The sequence below is a fragment of the Heptranchias perlo genome, chromosome 9, assembly GCF_035084215.1.
Source record: "Heptranchias perlo isolate sHepPer1 chromosome 9, sHepPer1.hap1, whole genome shotgun sequence".
Lineage (NCBI taxonomy): Eukaryota > Metazoa > Chordata > Chondrichthyes > Hexanchiformes > Hexanchidae > Heptranchias > Heptranchias perlo.
Genome location: NC_090333.1, coordinates 50,377,241 through 50,396,536, shown reverse-complemented (window position 1 = coordinate 50,396,536; position 19,296 = coordinate 50,377,241). Strand labels below are relative to the sequence as shown.

At 40.8% G+C, this 19,296-nt stretch overlaps 1 protein-coding gene across 1 annotated transcript in view; it reads left to right on the top strand.

Annotated features, from left to right (window-relative positions):
- Positions 1 to 710: 710 nt before the first annotated feature.
- The window catches only part of ak4 (adenylate kinase 4), a 36,347-nt gene continuing 17,761 nt past the window's right edge, over positions 711 to 19,296 (top strand). The window contains exons 1-5 of the mRNA XM_067990387.1: positions 711 to 989; positions 1,346 to 1,558; positions 12,320 to 12,439; positions 17,820 to 17,992; positions 19,013 to 19,131. Coding sequence (XP_067846488.1) covers positions 1,414 to 1,558; positions 12,320 to 12,439; positions 17,820 to 17,992; positions 19,013 to 19,131 — 557 coding nt within the window. The 5' untranslated portion in view covers positions 711 to 989; positions 1,346 to 1,413. The remainder of the gene's footprint in view (positions 990 to 1,345; positions 1,559 to 12,319; positions 12,440 to 17,819; positions 17,993 to 19,012; positions 19,132 to 19,296) is intronic.

Sequence of the window (19,296 nt, the reverse complement as noted above, 5' to 3'; positions counted from 1 at the left end):
ACTAAGCCATACCGACCAGGAAGGGCCCAAGTTTGATCCTTAGTCTGTGCTGTTAGTTAATCTCAAATATGGTGGTGGGGAAAAGTTATAAAAGTTGGCTGCAGTGTCCCTTAAAATAGAAAAGGGAAAGGGGAAATCAGCTACGTTTCCCATTCCGAATGTGGTGACACCAGTTGAGGACAGGGTAAGGCTGGACTGTAATGTACCCTCCAACAAGTAGCTTGCCATCATTCACTGTCAAGGCTTACACATGAAGAACGGTCACTTGGGCGAGTTAGCGGAAGATCCAAATTCAGCTGCTTTGGGAGAGGAGAGAAGAAAAAGAACATTTTAGAACCCTAAAGTTTATTGTTATCTGAATGTTCAAGGAGTTGCACAATTCATTCTTTCATATATCTTATCTTTCATATCATAGGTCATTCAAAATCTGAAATACATTGCTTCTCTGGTTCAATTGTAAAAATGAAGACACAGGTGTGACCCAGACAAGGAATTGATTTTCATCACAATAAATTCGGACTTACTGGTTGCCTCAAGTCCATACCCGTTGGAATGGAACAAGCTTTTTAATACTCAAATCTGACCCAGAGCCAGTCTACGGGGTGTGTTGCACGCACTACAAGGGCATGCGCTGTTTTAGTGCTCTGACCACCCAGCCATTACTTCGGTATTTGTAGTTTGTGTGTCAATTTCATTTCTGTGCAATTGACATCGTGCGAACTACAACGTCCAGAGTGCTTTTGGGGAGGCGTGAGCCCCGCATACTTTCACTGCGAGGTGACAGAGATGGTCATTTTTTACAACGGACTGAAATCAGTCCTGTCTTTAATGCCGTTTACACCAATAATACAATCTTCTATGCAGGGAAGAGTAAGCATAGGCTTTCATTGGGAGAGTCTGCATAATTTCTCCACTGACGCGGATAGAATTCGTTCAATCCCCCTTTACGCCATATTCCAGGAAAACAACGCTGACCTTATAGAGAGAAGGTATATTTGCATTTTAAAAAATCAAAATGTTTCAAATATTTTTCCGATTGTATCCCAGCTTGTGAAAGTAGTTTGTAAAAGTGTAAAAAATGTCTGTATAAAGGAATTTTATTTTTTTTATTGTGCAGTAGAAATGAATTTAAATACCTTTACTGCAAAAAGTTTTTTTTTAAAAATCTCATATGCAATGTCAGTGGATAATTCGGTCTTCGTTGAGTCTGGAAGTATTTTAATTGTAAGAATAGCAAATTGTTATATGGTTCAGAAGGAAATTGTGGTACATTTTATAAATAAAAGTATATTTGCTGGAACTGTTCCTGGATGGTGAACTATGGTATTTTTTTCGCCCTCTGTAGGACCACCCGCGTTTTTTCTGAACCTGAATAATTTTGCCGAATTTAATTTCAATTAGCCCGTCTGAAAGATGGCTTCCAAAATATTCCGAGCAGTCATCCTTGGTCCGCCTGGCTCCGGGAAGGGGACCATTTCCCAGAGAATAGTGAAAAGCTTTGGGCTCAAACACTTATCGACTGGAGATTTACTGCGCTCGAGAGTAAGATCAGACCCTGGTAGGTACATAGTAATATCCAGTCCTGTGTGTACGTGTCAAGCTGCAGATACCACCACATCTGTGTTGCACCATCATAGCTCAGTGCATTCATGTGCAGTGGTGTAGTGATAATTTTAGAAGTGAGTACCGTATATAAATGGACCTTTCCAGAATGGTCCGGAGACACCCATCCCACCCCCAGAAAAGTTTGATTTTTGACAACTTATTTGATGCGTTCTACAGTATTTTGCAGTAAAAAAAACCATCTCCTCAGGAGATCCCTAAGCACTTCACAGCCAACCTGCAGTCTAGTCGCTGTTGTGTAGGCAAATGCAGCAGCCAGTTTGGACACCAGCCATGATCAGATAATCTGTTTTGGTGGTGTTGGCAGAGGGATAAATATTGGCCAGGACACCATGGAGAACTCCCTGCTCTACTTCAAATAGTGCGACAGCTTTGCAACATGTGCTCAGAGTTCTCTCAGCTGCCAGGGGAGGTTGGCTTGAGTCTGAGTTGGGTGCAAAGGTGAGGTGCTGCTGTGGAGTGTGAGTCTTAAAGGGGTGCCCGGATAAATTCACCATCCCTGACACATCTGCATGTCAGGAGCTTTCCCAAGAGCTAGAGCATCTGCAGTTCTAAAAATAAAATGGAGAAGCAGCGGTCTGGCCAAAAACTTCGACCAGCAGGAACACTGTCTCCAAACACAGAGGGCAGCATCTGACCAGTAACCTTCTCCATGCCTCCAACCCACAAGATGGAACCAACCTATGCTTAGCCAGGAACCTGCAGCACTCTCCCAAACAAGGCTGCTCAGGGGTCAGCCTTAGTTGCCACATTTTCTCCTTCTCACAGATGATGTGGCCACTGAGGAATACAGCACAAGGGACAGCAGCACTCATCCACACGATTCCTCAACCTGGCTAACAAAGCTCTCCTTGGATGTGTTTAACACTAGCCACTCATCTGCAGGTATCCACCCACCTCCTGCTCCTCTTCCCCCAACTGCCCGGAGGAAAAGCAGGAACCAAAGGAAAACTCCTAAACCAAGATGCAAGCCTAGATGCTGATACTAACCTCTCCGCCAAGCAAAGCTCACTTCTCAACCCCAGATACACAACCACGTGAAGATCTCCAGTGCCTGGACTCCACATGGACATTATATTAAAAACCCAATCATGAAAGGTTAGCAATGCCATTTGTTCGTTTTTTGGCAGCAGAAACATGATTCTTTTCCACTCTGAAAGATGAAAAGTGCAAAATGTCCTGGAGTTTGGCACTTCATCCCTGGGGCCCAATGCCCTCCTTTTAGGGAGTTCCTTTCCATTGTAGAAAGTGGGAACCCTAAACTATCCTTAGTGAAAGTTGGTGCTTCCTCAGATCTTTTCTTTACATAATGGGCTTGGTAATTTACTTAATGATTATTGGTAACATGATGGTCAGCTTTAAATGTATAGCCATCTGTACAGGAACAGACTTTATTTCAAAAATACTGTAATGTTTTGCTTAGAAGCTGTAACAGCATTAGAAGCTCTAACATTACATCTGGTTCCAACAAGTGAAATAATTTTGATAGGAGCCTATTGTGCAGTGTCAGAAGTTACTGATTCGAGGGAAACCATAGCAGCATGCTGAGAAATATGAGGCCCAGCTCAACCAAGTTTGACACATTAACCAAAATAGTGGCTTAAATTGTAGCCTGTGTAACTCTTACTTTCATGATAAATTATTCTAGTGTCTTAAATAATCTTTGCTTTCAGTTTGTGGGTCAAATAGCAGGAGTGGTGTGTTAATTCAAAATAAACCTTATTTTTGTTTCCTCTTTCAGCTTCATCCGTAACTATTTCAGCACCATTCATGGGGTACATGTGTCACTGAGGTTTCCTTTCTATGTGCTGTCTTAAAAACAAGTTGTATAAATACCTGGTTGGGAATGGAATTGAAGGTTATTGGGATCGGTATAGATTGAGAAATCAGATACTGCAAAGGACACTACAATTGGCCGACAAATGTGATGTGATTGCATTGCATTCATGTGAGGTCAATCAGGGGTGGATTGATCAAATGAGAAATCGGGAGATTTCCTGAGTGCCCCCGGGAATGGTTCCATTGTGCTGTTATCAGCTCCCCACCCCCCCTCCTTTTTCTATGAGAATCCTGCACCTTTCGAGGAGCCAGTCTGTCCCTGAATGCAATAGCTATTTTGCAACATAATGACAGTTTTCAAAAGCAAATTATGCCTTCTTGGTATATTTTTATACACGTCAACCTATAAAACTATAAACAACTAAACAACACTTTCACAAGAGGTAACAATGTCACTCCTCCAAAAAAGCCCGATAACTCAAAAGGCAGCCCTGAATTTTGGCTCAAGACATGGAAACAATTAGTTACACTCAAAGTACAATGGAAACAATATAAATTAAGTTTCAGGTGTATCCAACATTCCAACCTCCCCCTCCTAAATCATATGAAAGTGAAGCATTAGTGGGTTTAGACATTTCGGAAGGAAAATGCACAAACTGATTAATTTTCTTAGGGAAGTCTGGGGCAATTCAACCCAGAAAAGTTTGATTTTTGACAGGTTATTTGGTGCATTTTCCAGCTTTTTGGAACCAACTGTGATTCTGCCACAGAGCTGAATGCAAATATGTGTCTTCAAAACTTCTTATGAGACAAAAATTGAAAAAAGATGAGATTGAATCCAGTATGAATAGAGAGTAGTCAAATTTAATAACAGAAATTGTAGAGTAGGGATGTTAATGCATGTAAATATGTAGAATAGGAGTTACCTATAGTTACTTTTAAAAATATTTTCTAATTGAACAAAGCTGCTGGTGTCATAAATTAAATGCTGTTGACTTGGGTATGATGCCATTTTGCTTTTTTTCCTAATAGAGCTGTATATCATTTAATACTGTACTTGAGGAATTCTGTTGTGGCTTTGTATCATTTACCAATTATTGTAAAACTATATTTTATTTAAAATGTCATACAAGAACAAAACAGACTTTTAAAAACATTCACCACCTCATGTGACAGTAGTTAACATACTTACTGGACTTTTATCTGTTCTCCTCTATCATCTTCCAGTTGTGACAAAAGGTATATGTCAAACATTAACTTAATTTTTTTCAAATGCTAGTAGACCAACAACAACAATTTGCACTTAAATAACGCCATTTAACATAGTAAATATTCTAATGTCCTTCGTAGAGGAGAAACCAATGTCAAGCAGTAATTGGGAGAGATGACTGAAAGCATGTTTGAAAAGATAGGAGAAAAACAAGGGAGAAGGGAACACTCTGCCCAATCCTGGCCTAAGTGAATAGAAATTCCTACAGGGATTCATTTAAATGTGTCATAATATTTAAATGAAGCTTTGGCTCAATTTTGGCAAGTCTACTTTTGGTCAGTCTAAAATGCCTGCCTGAAAATTATGGCTCTTAGCCAGATTTTCCCATCCACCAGAATCTGCTCTGTTCCTATACCATCGATCTTGGAGATTGGAAAATCTACCCCATTGGGTCCCTACCCAAGTTGTGCTTATTGTGACATATCTCTCTCAGCTTCTCATCCTGCCAAGTGCAGGAGTGAGGTAACTGTTACACAGAGTGCTGAATGGGGTATTTGAATCAGCTAATTTTCATCAGCAAGTGCAGACACAAGAGCTCAAATATGGAATATTGGGAAAATGTGGATGGTTGGGATATGTATATTTTGTTCTGTGTAAAGTTAAAGAAAAATTCTGTTACTAATCTCGCATCATAAAACTCTCCATTAGGTACAATGATTTTTCTTTAACTTGACACAGCAAATATACCCCTCATTGCTTGTTAACCAACAAATAAATAAAGTTTTGGCAATTGAGCTTCAGTGTTGACAACATCTCTAATATCCAGACCTGTCTTCCACTACCCAGTTCCTGGGATTCTTATTTTGGTTCTTTCCTCAGGGCTGTGGATGCTCAGTCATTGAGTATATTCAAGACTGAGATCAATAGATTTTTTGGACACTAAGGGAATCAAGGGATATGGGGATAGGGCGGGAAGTGGAGTTGAGGTAGATGATCAGCCATGATCTTATTGAATGCAGAAAAGGCTACTCCTGCTTCTATTATGTTCTTATGATCTAATAAGCTATATCCCTGGATCCCAGCATGCCATTGCCATTTTTAGGTGGATCAATACTTCTCCCTTTAATTTTTGAAAGCCGTTTATTGATACTTTAGATTAGTTGAGGTCTCTAGGGGAGTCAAGACCAAGTGTAATCTTTAGGTGAAGTAAGGTTAGATGATTCAATCCTCATTTTAAAGTCATAAATGTCCTTATTTTCACTAAATTCCAATGACCATGTTTATAATGGAAACTGCCCATGCAAACTTGTTACACTATAATTACATTCTCGTTAGTGGTGGTTTTGCATGGCCTCCACTGACAGAAGGGTGTAATTTATAGTGTGATAATTTTACATAGGTAATAGGAATACAAAGGAGTGGAAGGAGTACAAAGGGGTGGAAGTTATGTTACAGTTGTATAAAACTCTGGTTAGACCGCTTTTGGAGTACTGTATTTGGTTCTTGATAATGCACCTCAGGAAGGATATATGGGCCTTGGAGGGGGGTGCAGCGCAGATTCACCAGAATGATACAGGGGCAAAAAGGGTTAAATTATGAGGACAGTTTGCACTGACGAGGCTTGTTTTCCCTTGAGTTTAGAAGATTAAGTGGAGATCTAATTGAGGTGTTTAACATGATTAAAGGATTTGATAGGGTAGATCGGGAGAAACTATTTCCTCTGGTGGAGGAGTCCAAAACAAGGGGGCATAACCTTAGAATTAGAGCTAGGACGTTCAGGGGTGATGTCAGGAAGCACTTCTTCACACAAAGGGTAGTGGAAATCTAGAACTCACCCCCAAAAAGCTGATGAGGCTTGGTTAATTGAAAATTTCAAAACTGAAATTGAGAGATTTTTGTTCGGCAAGTTTATTAATGAATATTGAATCATGGCAGGTAAATAGAGACAAGAGACAGATCAGCCATGACCTAATTGAATGGTGGAACAAGTTCGAGGGGCTGAATGGCCTACTCCTGTTCCTATATTGCTTCCTATGTAATTTCCATTATAAATGTTGACATAGGAATTTATAATGGACATGTGTGCAGATGATTAGCATTACATTTTATAGATACTCAGCAATCTTGCATTCATTGCCATTCTTGGCTTGTTGTTACTTTTTTCACCTAATTTGTTTGTCTTTATAATTTATCAAATCTTACTATATTTTGAAAGCCCCATTCTGTACTGAGTTAGCTGATCTCAGTGGTTGGAGTAATACAATTAGTCGCAATACCTTTGGACTGGAGGAGAAAAATCAGCCTTGGTTCCAACTCTTGATTGCAATCCAGTGACTCCTGCTGGAAAATATATGTGTGTGGATATTGCGTGAGCATAAGATCAGTCTTAGCTGTGATGCTGCTCATGATCAAAAAGCCTGTTGACACTTGTCTAAGTCACACATGAAGATTGACCATTAGATGAAGTACTGGTGGCACCTTAGTATTAAATCACAGCTGAGTCAGAGACTGTAGGAGAGAAGAAAAAAAGGTGGGAAAAATGAATGAATATGTAGTATGTTGTGTCCAGAATAACACACAGGCTAGCATGTGTTACATTAAAATTTTTAGGAAGAGAAATAGATTGTTGGATGAACTAGCCTGCCCCTTTTGGATATATCACAGGTCATTAAGAGGAAGGAGTATAGCTATTACTACACTATGTCAAGTTGGCATAGGTTAAATGCTGAGTAAAGACGTTGTACTCTGTCCCAGGAATGGGTCAAGATTTTCTACGTATGCTAATTGTAGTGAACCTGCATTGCTTTCAATAGAGTTGTTTCAGGATGCCTCAGTATGGGTAATGTCACTGAGTCATAAAGTAGCAAGGAGACCTGACCTGATGGGTTTCCATTGCAGATAGAAAATGGACAATTTTGAAAATATATAAACAAGTATTTTTCAACATAAAATGGGGAAGTATTTTGAATAGATCATACATTATTCCTGGACTTTTCTTCCACTTTTAAAAAATAAATTCTAATGTTTAGAGTCTGTCACTCTATGTGTTATGGGGAGAGAGCAGGAATATGTTATTGAGGTAGAGGATCAGCCATGACCATATTGAATAGCGGAGCAGGCGCGAAGGGCCGAATGGCCTACTCCTGCTCTATTTTCTATGTTTCTATGTCACCTACTGGCTCAGGTATGTGTGCAGGCGTATTTCTCAATGTGTAGGTGTTTATCTCTGTGTGGGTGTGTTAACACTCTAAACTAGTTTTTAGGAGTCCCACTTGTTCTGTACTGAACATCAGGAACAAAGTTACTTTAAAAAAACGGAGAGTGAGAGAGAAGAAAGATACAGTCTAGAACATAAGAATATACGAAATAGGAGCAGGAGTTGGCCATACGGCCCCTCGAGCCTGCTCCACCATTCAATCAGATCATGGCTGGTCTTCGACCTCAACTCCATTTTCCCACCCGATCCCCATATCCCTTGATTCCCTTAGAGTCCAAAAATCTATCCATCTCAGCCTTGAATATATTCATTGACTCAGAATCCACAGCCCTCTGAGAGTAGAGAATTCCAAAGATTCATAAGCCTCTGTGTGAAGAAATTCCTCCTCATCTCAGTCTTGAATGGCCGACCCCTTATCCTGCAACTATGCCCCCTGGTTCTAGACTCTCTAGCCAGGGGAAAGTATCCCTCAGCATCTACCCTGTCAAGCCCCCTCATAATCTTATATGTTTCAATGAGATCACCTCTCATTCTTCTAAACTCCAGAGAGTATAGGCCCATTCTACTCAACCTCTCTTCAAAGGACAACCCTCTCATCCCAGGAATTAATCTAGTGAACCTTCGTTGCACCGCCTCCAAGGCAAGTATATCCTTCCTTCGATAAGGAGACCAAAACTGTACTCAGTACTCCAGGTGAGGTCTCACTAAAGCCCTGTACAACTGTAGTAAGACTTCTTACTACTTAAGTCTGAGCCAAACGGGATGTTGGAGCTCTTGGTGGCATTTTCACTGCACAACAGCTTCAGTGAGACTTATCGAAATCTCATCCAACATCTCTATTCTCAGTGTAATTCATTAATTCTGTTGAACTAACACACTATACTGCAGTATTATCTGTTCTCTTTTTATTACTGCCTTTGCTAAAATTTTTGAGAATCATCTCTGACTTAATGAGCCAAGACTGGTGTGTGATTTGCTGAGTCATCATCTCCAACTTGCTTCTCGTTGACTGGATTGTACTTTTTGTCCACCTGGATAAACAGTCCATGGCTATAAGTGAGTTTGGCCCAAACTAGGAAACAACTGTTCCATGCATCCCAACCCACAAACTGAAGAGAAATTCTCCTAGAATTTGTCCATTTGTTGATGTAAAGAACATTTTCAATAAAGTTTAATTTGTGTGGGGATCAAGAGTTATTTTATATTGATAATGTAATTAAAACAGATTTATGTTTACTGCCAGTCAGAGCCATAGTGGTTGAAGGATTAACACTTGTAACCCTTAGGCTGACTATGTTTAGTTTATATCAGTTGTGCTTGCCAACTTTTTTTTGAAGATCATTGGCATTGATCTACAATAAATCATTGACCTTCAATGATTTATACGTTCTAACACCCAGATACTCCAGTGCAACAATGAGGGAATGCTGCATTGTTGAAGGTGCTGTTCTTTGACTAAAATGTTAACCTATGGCCCCATATGTCAGTTCAAAGGCACCATCAAGAGAAGAACAGGCACAAGTAATTTCTGGGGGCATTCTCACGATGTAACTTTGGCGTGAGAATCGATGGAAACCCCATAGAAATTCTACGTAGAAGTACATAAAAGTTAAAACACGGTAATCCATTCGGTCCAACCAGTCCATGTTGGCTTTCACTCTCCTTGAAAGCAAATCGTCCTATTCACATTTGCTCACCCTGTTCTCATATCCCTTCAACTCTTTTTTCTTCATCTGTCTATTCAATCTAATCTTGAATGTTGATGTAGATCCTGCCTCAGCCTCCAACTGAATTTCACAGCCTCACATCTCTCTGTGTAAATAAGTTTTTTCTGTCCTCTGTTCTAAACATATTACAAGTAATCTTGTATCTATCTCACTGTTGACCCCACAGATACTGGAAACAATCTACTTCTATCCACCCTGTCCCATCCTTTCATAATTTTAAATACTTCTATCATATCTCCCTGTAATCTGTTGAAAAATCCCTAGTTTTTCAACTGTGAACAGTTCTGGTCTCCATAATATAAAATGGATATAAAGGCACTGGAGAAGGTGCATAAAAGATTCAGTAGGATGATACCAGAACTGATTCCTGATATGTATAACCAAAGATTGAGCAGGCTGGGGCTCTTTTCTCTGGAAAAGAGAAGACTGAGGGGTGACCTGATAGAGGTCTTTAAGATTATGAAAGGGTTTGATAGGATAGACATAGAGAAGATGTTTCCACTTGTGAGGGAGACCAGAACTAGGGGCCATAAATACAAGATAGGCACTAATAAATCTAATAGAGACTTTAGGAGACACTTTTTTTTACCCAGAGTGTGGTTAGAATGTGGAACTCGCTACCACAAAGATTAGTTGAGGTGACTAGCATAGATGCATTTAAGGGGAAGCTAGATAAACACACGAAGGAGAAGGGAATAGAAGGATATGCTGAATAGAAGGACACGCTGATAGAATTAGAAGAAGTAGGGCGGAGGAGGCTCTTGTGGAGCATAAACACCGGCATGGACCTGTTTATGTGCTGTAAATTCTATATAAAGGCCTTTCTCATATTTGTATTTCTTCATACCAGGCAGCATCCTAGTGAATCTGCATTGTATCTTCTCTAAAGCCTCAATATTGTTTCTATAGTGTGGTGCCCGATACTCTAACTGAGGTTCTATTAAAAGGTTTTATATAGGGTCATTATTACCTCTTGACTTTTATATTCTATACCTCTTTTGATAAATCCTACAGTTCCATTAGCTTTTTTTTTAACAGCTGTATGAACCTGAGGAGCTGCCTTTAACATCCTATGTACCTGCACCTCCTATTTTGGTATCATCTGCAAATTTTGACACCACTCCCTCTAGGCCTATATCCAATCATTAATATACACAGTGAACAGAAGTGGTCCCAGAACTGAATCCTGGGGGACACCACTACCCACTTCCAACCACTCTGAAAATCTTCCCTTAACTCCTAATTCCTATTTTCTCCCTTCTATCCAATTTCTAATCCAGGTTGCTATCCTCTCCCTAGCTTCATATCCCTTAATCTTCTCTAGTAATCTCTCATGTGGTATCTTGTCAAAGGTTTTCCTAAAGTCTACGTACATTACATCCACTGTATTTCCCTCATCTACCTATTCTGTTACCTCCTCAAAGAATTCTATCCTTGGGAGTTACCCTGGTGTCCCTTAATCAAACACATTTAACTCGTCATTCAGTTCATTGTAATTTGTGGGACTGCTCTATGTGCCTACATAACAGTACTTCAAAGTAGTATGTGTGTGTAAAGCACTTTGACATATTTCTGAGACAAGGGATAAGGCACTATATGAATGTAACTTCCTTTTCTAACTTCCTTTTTCTTACTTTCTTTCCTTCCTTCTTTTCTTCTTCCTTCCCTCTTCTATCTTTTCTCATTTCCTTCTCCTTTTCCTCTCTCCTTTCTTTCATGCATTTCCTTTCCTTTTCCTGAAGAAACTCACTCCTAATGAGGTACAGGTCTGTCAGTGCTAACAGTTGTCTGATAGCTCCTACAGATTATTCATGTGTGAGCAGAGACAGAGAATGGCAAAAGGCTATTCAACTGTGCAGGAAATCACTTCTGCCCTCATCCATTTCCTAAGGAGACCAAGTTATTCCAAAAAACCATGTAACTATGCATTCTGCATTTTTTTTTAAAGTCAAGTAGTGTTCCAGATTTACTGCAGTAGATTAAATTCCTGCAGCAGTTGCTAAATAGATAAAAGAATTAGAAATCATCTAGGAAGCAGGTAAAGGTTTTGCTCATATGAGCGTAGTCTGAGATTGGTCACTGCTGTCTGAAGTTTATACACAATTTTTCATTATTTATGATTTTAAGGCTTCTTGCCTATATCTTTGTAAATTGACTTCTGGGGATCTTTTTCATATTGTGTATTAAATAATTAGACATTCTCCTCAACTGTATGCATCATTCCTTCTAGAAATTCCTATTTGTGATTAAACTGAAAAACCGGACCACATCATGCTGTATTGTAACTATCGACTCTGTTCATGGTGGTGGGGGTTTTTGTTCAGCCTTTTTCAAAGGGAAGTTGGGCTAAAACAATAAAGGATTAATTTGATATATTTTGTGATGTGGCTGAATTGTATTTATATTAATGTAATGGTTACTTCTCGCCTTGGCAGTGAGTCTAATGCTCATCTGATATCCAAAGATGTACATTTTCCATCTAGCTCACTGGATAATGATCAGGAACAAGAACCATAGCTGATTTCCACCTCCCCCACCTCCCTTCCAAACATAGGGACCCCGAAGTCAATAATAAAGCCTCATTGCTACCTTAGCTGAGAATGCAGACCATAAATTGAATCTGTGACCTTCTCTTAAGTACGTCTTAGTTACATGCTGGAAGATGCATCCAAGGAGCTCAAATTTTAATATTTCAAAATTCCTGATTTGATCCATTTGTTCCCCTTTGGCACTGAAAAAAATATTTTTCTTTGCGTCTTGCAGAAATTGGGCTTCTGGCAAAACAGTATCTGGATAGAGGGTATTTAGTTCCGGATCATGTAACAACCCATCTGATGTTGAGAGAGCTGAAGAAGATGGGAGAACAGAGCTGGCTACTAGATGGTATGTGTCTACAATGTTTCAATATTTTAACATTTACAGCACTTCTGTCGCAGGGATTATTTTTGATTGAGCAACCTAGGTGAAAGGCCAAGCTCCATGGTGCAGGATACCAACAAGGTTGAAAAGAATAAAAGAAAAGATGAGTTGAATCAGAAAATGGTGATGCAAAGCTTGTGTTTTAAAAGCTTGTAGATTTGTCCAAAAAAGCAGGACAAATCCAATCTGGCCAATTATCGCCCCATCAGTCTACTCTCAATCATCAGCAAAGTGATGGAAGGTGTCATCGACAGTGCTATCAAGCGGCACTTACTCACCAATAACCTGCTCACCGATGCTCAGTTTGGGTTCCGCCAGGACCACTCGGCTCCAGACCTCATTACAGCCTTGGTCCAAACATGGACAAAAGAGCTGAATTCCAGAGGTGAGGTGAGAGTGACTGCCCTTGACATCAAGGCAGCATTTGACCGAGGGTGGCACCAAGGAGCCCTAGTAAAATTGAAGTCAATGGGAATCAGGGGGAAAACTCTCCAGTGGCTGGAGTCATACCTAGCACGAAGGAAGATGGTAGTGGTTGTTGGAGGCCAATCATCTCAGCCCCAGGGCATTGCTGCAGGAGTTCCTCAGGGCAGTGTCCTAGGCCCAACCATCTTCAGCTGCTTCATCAATGACCTTCCCTCCACATTAAGGTCAGAAATGGGGATGATTGCACAGTGTTCAGTTCCATTCGAAACCCCTCAAATAATGAAGCAGTCCGACCCCGTATGCCGCAAGACCTGGACAACATCCAGGCTTGGGCTCATAAGTGGCAAGTAACATTCATGCCAGACAAGTGCCAGGCAATGACCATCTCCAACAAGAGAGGGTCTAACCAACGCCCCTTGACAGCCAACGGCATTACCATCGCCGAATCCCCCACCATCAACATCCTGGGGTCACCATTGACCAGAAACTTAACTGGACCAGCCATATAAATACTGTGGCTACAAGAGCAGGTCAGAGACTGGGAATTCTGCGGTGAGTGACGCACCTCCTGACTCCCCAAAGCCTTTCCACCATCTACAAGGCACAAGTCAGGAGTGTGATGGCATACTCTCCACTTGCCTGGATGAGTGCAGCTCCAAAAACATTCAAGAAGCTTGACACCATCCAAGACAAAGCAGCCCGCTTGATTGGCACCCCATCCACCACCGGCGCACTGTGTCTGCAGTGTGTACCATCCACAGGATGCACTGCAGCAACTTGCCAAGGCTTCTTCAACAGCACCTCCCAAACCTGCGACCTCTACCACCTAGAAGGACAAGAGCAGCAGGCACATGGGAATAACACCACCTGCACATTCCCCTCCAAGTCACACACCATCCCGACTTGGAAATATATCATCGTTCCTTCATCGTCGCTGAGTCAAAATCCTGGAACTCCCTTCTTAACAGCACTGTGGGAGAATCTTCACCACATGGACTGCAGCGGTTCAAGAAGGCGGCTCACCACCACCTTCTCAAGGGCAATTAGGGATGGGCAATAAATGCCAGCCTTGCCAGCGATGCCCACATCCCATGAATGAATAAAAAAAAAATTGTAGGAGGGAGGAAGGAAGGACAGAAGGAGGCGAGGAGTTCCACAGCTTTAAACTCCTGGAAAAATGAGTTAGTAGGAGATAGTGAAATAAGTCTTGATTTCAATACTGCAATATTGTAGGCAGGAGGAAGAAAAGCTCACAGAAAGAACGACCATAATAGAATTGCATAATAGGAAACTATTAACATTGTATTTGCACCACTTTGAACATTCAGCAAGAAAATAACTCTTTTGGGAATGGTATTCAACCCAGGCCGATATTTATTCCTGCTTCCTATTCTCCAGTAAACAGCGTAGCCAGTCAAGTCCATGCTTTAATTCCTGACAAGATCAGATCAGAACATAGCTAAAGTATTTTTTTCAGTTAAATTTCCTTTTGCAGGTGCTAATTTAGGCCACTAACTTTCCCAACTGGTTATTCTTTGAGTGCAGGCAGGTTATTTGACCACTGGGAGCATTAAAAGCAAGCTTGACTTTGACCTCATTCAACATCCACACGTACAGCTTAAGCAGCAATTGTTGGATAGCCATAACAAGCATGAATAACAACATATTTTTCTCATCCTTAGCTCAGGGGAGCTGAAGCCAATTGTAGCACACATTGCTACCCTAACTGAGATCAGCCATTTCAGCACAGGCCAATGATGAAACCTGGAACCACCCTTGTCTGTCTTACTCAGTCCTGCACCAGACAGTTTGCTTACAGAATCCTACACTGTGTTCTACATTTCCTGCAATTTTATTTTCTTTTATAGCTGTCCTGACCAGTTCTTAACCTTATCCTTATATCCTCTGGCCTTTGACCTACTTCATAGTATCATGGAAGGTACAGCCATTCGGCCCATCGTGCCTGTGCCGGCTCTTTGAAAGAGCTATCCACTTAGTCCCATTCCCCTGCTCTTTCCCCATAGCCCTGTAAATTTTTTCCCTTCAAGTATTTATCCAATTCCCTTTTGAAAGTTACTTTTGAATCTGCTTCCACCACCCTTTCAGGCAGTGCAGTCCAGATTATTACAACTCGTTGCATAAAAAAATGTTTCCCATATCGCCTCTGGCTCTTTTGCCAATCGCCTTAAATCTGTGTCCACTGGTTACCGACCCTTCTGCCACTGGAAACAGTTTCTCCTTATTTACTCTGTCAAAACCGTTCATGATTTTGAACACCTCTATTAAATCACCCCTTAACCTTCTCTGTTCGAAGAACAACCCCAGCTTCTCCAGTCTCTCCACATAACTGAAGTCCCTCATCCCTGGCCATCATTCTAGTAAATCTCTTCTGCAACCTCTCTAAGGCCTTGACATCCTTCCTAAAGTGTGTTGCCCAGAATTGAACACAATACTCCAGTTGAGGCCTGACCAGTGTTTTATAAAGGTTAAGCATAATTTCCTTGCTTTTGTACTCTATGCCTCTATTAATAAAGTCTAGGATCCCATATGCTTTTTTTTTTAAACAGACTTCTCAACTTGTCCTGCCACCTTCAAAGATTTGTGTATGTGCATCCCCCAGGTGTCTCTGTTCCTGTATTCACTTTAAAATGGTGCCATGTAGTTTATATTGCTTCTCCTCATTCTTACTACCAAAATGCATCACTTCGTACTTCACTGCCATGTGTCTGCCCATTTCACCAGCGTGTCTATGCCCTCCTGAAGTCTGTTACTATTCTCCACATTGTTTACGACATTTCCGAGTTTCGTGTCATCTGCAAACTTTGAAATTATACCCTATATACCCAAGTCCACGTCATTAATATATATCAAAAAGAGCAGTGACACCTGGGGAACACCACTGAATACATCCCTCCAGTCTGAAAAACAGCTGTTCACCACTACTCTCTGCTTTCTGTCCCCTAGCCAATTTTGTATCCACACTGCCACTGTCCCTTTAATCCCATGGGCTTTAATTTTGCTAACAAGCCTATTATGTGGTACTTTATCAAATGCCTTTGAAAGTCCATATATACAACATCAGCTGCACTACCCTCATAAACCCACTCCGTTACTTCATCAAAGAACTAAATCAAGTTAGTCAAACACGATTTTCCTTTAACAAGTCCGTGCTGACTTTCATTTATTAGCCCATAGTTTTCCAAGTGCCAATTTATTTTGTCCCTGATTATTGTCTCTAAAAGTTTCCTCACCACCTTCATTAAGCTGACTGGCAATAATTGCTGGGTTTATCCCTCTCCCCTTTTTTGAACAGGGGTGTAACACTTACAATCCTCCAGTCCCCTGGCACCACCCCCATATCCAAGGAAGATTGGAAGATTGTTGCTGGAGCCTCCACAATTTCCACACTTACTTCCCTCAGTAACCTAGGATGCCTCTCATCTGGACCGGGTGACTTTTTTTACTTGATTACTGCCAATCTTTTAAGTACCTCCTCATTATCTTTGAGGAACATTCTTTTTTTCCCTCCTTTATCCTTCTGTTATTTGGTGCCACATTGGTTTCTTCTCTAACACTTCTTTCCCAACAGAATATGATCACTTTGTGTTCTAAGTTATGTGTTCTTGAAAGCATTGCATTTATTTTCTGTACTCCTTCCTTCTGGCAATGTGTTCTAGTCCAGCTCTCTTATTTCATGCCACAGTCCCTAGAAACACAACCATATAAAGTTGAGTAGTATTGACACTTCCCATGTGAACTCCTTAACCATCTAAGACATAAAGGCGGCCGGTAACATGTCCAGAGTCATATTTTCGCTCTTTTTACTTTCATTAGAGATTTTGTTGGCAGATAGAACAAAATAGAGTTTCAAAGTACGGGGCCGGGACTGGTGAGACATGTACTCATGGTCTATAGCTCCACTAAGTTGCTGACTCAGCCAAGCTGCTGTGGAGAGACTACAGACAGAGGCCAGGTATTATGACATTGTGGGGGGGGGGGGATCAAAAAAAAGTGTGTGTTTTATAATGAGGATGTTCTCATGCACCTCTTTAGAACAACCATAGACAAATAACTTAATGCACTAATCTTCTAGTTCTCCTAGCCATGATTAGTCATAACCCTGCCAGACACTAACAAGGAGGGAGAATCTGCATTTGGATTCTTTCAATTTAGTATACTGTATTCGCTGCTCACAATGCGGTCTCCTCTACATTGGGAAGCCCAACGTAGATTGGACGATCGCTTTGCTGAACACCTCTGCTCAGTCCGCAAGCGTGATCCTGACCTGCCGGTCGCTTGCCATTTTAATTCCCCTTCCCACTCCTACTCTGACCTCTCTGTCCTCGGGCTCTTACACTGTTCTAATGAAGCTCGAGAAACAGCACCTCATCTTTCGATTAGGCACTTTACAACCTTCTGGACTCAACATTGATTTCAATAACTTCAGATCATAACCACTGCTCCCCTTTTTTCACACAGCAAGTGCTGATAATGGTTCTGCTGTTGCCATTTGCAGTTCCTCTAGACCCATCTTTTGTTTCTTTACTTGTCCCAATACCACCCTCCTTGCCTTGCACCATCATCCCTTTTTGTCATTTAATCACTCCTGCCCTCCACCTTCCCTTTTGTTTTTTCCGCCCCTCCCCTTCCTCCCTCCCCTTCCTCCCTCCTGCCTTCCCCCGGTTCTGTACTTGCTTAAAAACTGTTTAACCTTAAATTTTTTCCAGTTCTGACGAAAGGTCATCGACCTGTAACATTAACTCTTTTTTTCTCCACAGATGCTGCCTGACTTGCTGAGTATTTCCAGTATTTTCTGTTTCTAATTAGTTTTACTCTGAAGTTTGGAGGAATAGCTCCTCCTGCTTTAACTGATAAACCATAGGCTGGTAATGTGATCCCTTTATTCTTCTGAGCGCAGGTTTTCCCCGTACACTAGCCCAGACAGAAGCACTTAACAGCATCTACCAGCTCGATCTTGTCATTCACTTGAACATCCCATTTGAAACATTAAAGCAGAGACTCAGCGCGCGATGGGTTCACCCATCGAGTGGAAGAGTATACAACATGGAATTCAACCCTCCCCATGCACATGTAAGTGATAGACCAAGCGTTTTTGCTTGTAATCGCTGAAATCTGCTTTTAGCACCTAACGTCTAAAGGAAAAGATACTGCAATCATTAAGACTGTCACACCATACATAATACAGGAATGCATAAGTTAAGGCTGCCCTGACTGCTTCACCTGTCTTCATTAATTATTAAGACCAAACCCTAATCCAAAAATGATTAAGATATCAACAAATATCAAAGTACTCAAGATATAAGGCTCTCTCTCATAGAGGTTGCATTGAGTGGTGGAGCTTGAGTTTACGCAGTGGTCCCCAAATCGTTGCAATTCTGATTTCTAGTGTTTCAAAGTGGGTGAGCTGCTCAAGAGACCTGGGAAGGGAGAGAAAATCAGAGGCAGAGACACCTTTTTTCTAAGGAAGTGGGTGTCTTAGCATCCAGATTCAGAAAAGCATTGGTAGTGGCCTGGGAACACAACACTCTGCCTGCCCTGTCACTTGTGGAGGTTGCCTGGTGTGGGAAAACTCAAGGAAGAAAGAAAAAATAAGTTTAAGAAGATAGAGCATTACCCTTGTAGAGAAAAAAAAAATCTTCCTTTATATTCTAAAGTCTCAATTTAAGTTCTGTTTTAGCGAGAGTGTTTAAAGGTACTAGTTTGTGTTACAACTTACCATTTTTAAAATAATTAATCTTTAAAAATCTTGATCTAAGCATAAACTTTTAAAGAGCTGAGATAATATTTTAATCAAACTGTAATTTAAAAAAAACACAAGCAGCTTTCAAGACTGTAACATATACAATCAACAACTGATCTTATTTACTGCAACATCTAGGTATGAGGTTCTGCTCTCCTTCCACGGCTGGAGCTATAAATAAAGACTTTGAATTTAAAATTAAATATGAATGTCTGTTTGTCTGTTCCCCTTTAACCCATTGTGTTGCCTGTTTCAAAGATACAGTACTGCCATTTACATAGTTGTCGTGAGGGATTTTTAATGAAAATTGCTTTTTTTATTGTCATTTAACTGTTAGTTTTTCCATGCAGGGAATTGATGACATTACTGGGGAAATTTTAATCCAGCAAGATGATGACAAGCCAGAAATGGTTGCTTCTAGACTGCGCCAGTACAAGGATGTTGCAAAGCCAGTTATAGATTTATACAAGTTAGTATTTTAAAGAAATTTCCATTTATATAAAGCCTTTGATGTAGCAAAATATCCTGAGGTGCTTCACAGTTCAAGATAAGAACTGAGCAGAAGTTAAGGGGAATTTAAGGACAGTGGCTGAAGAGGTAGTTTAATGGAGGCTTTTGAAGGATGAAGCAAGGC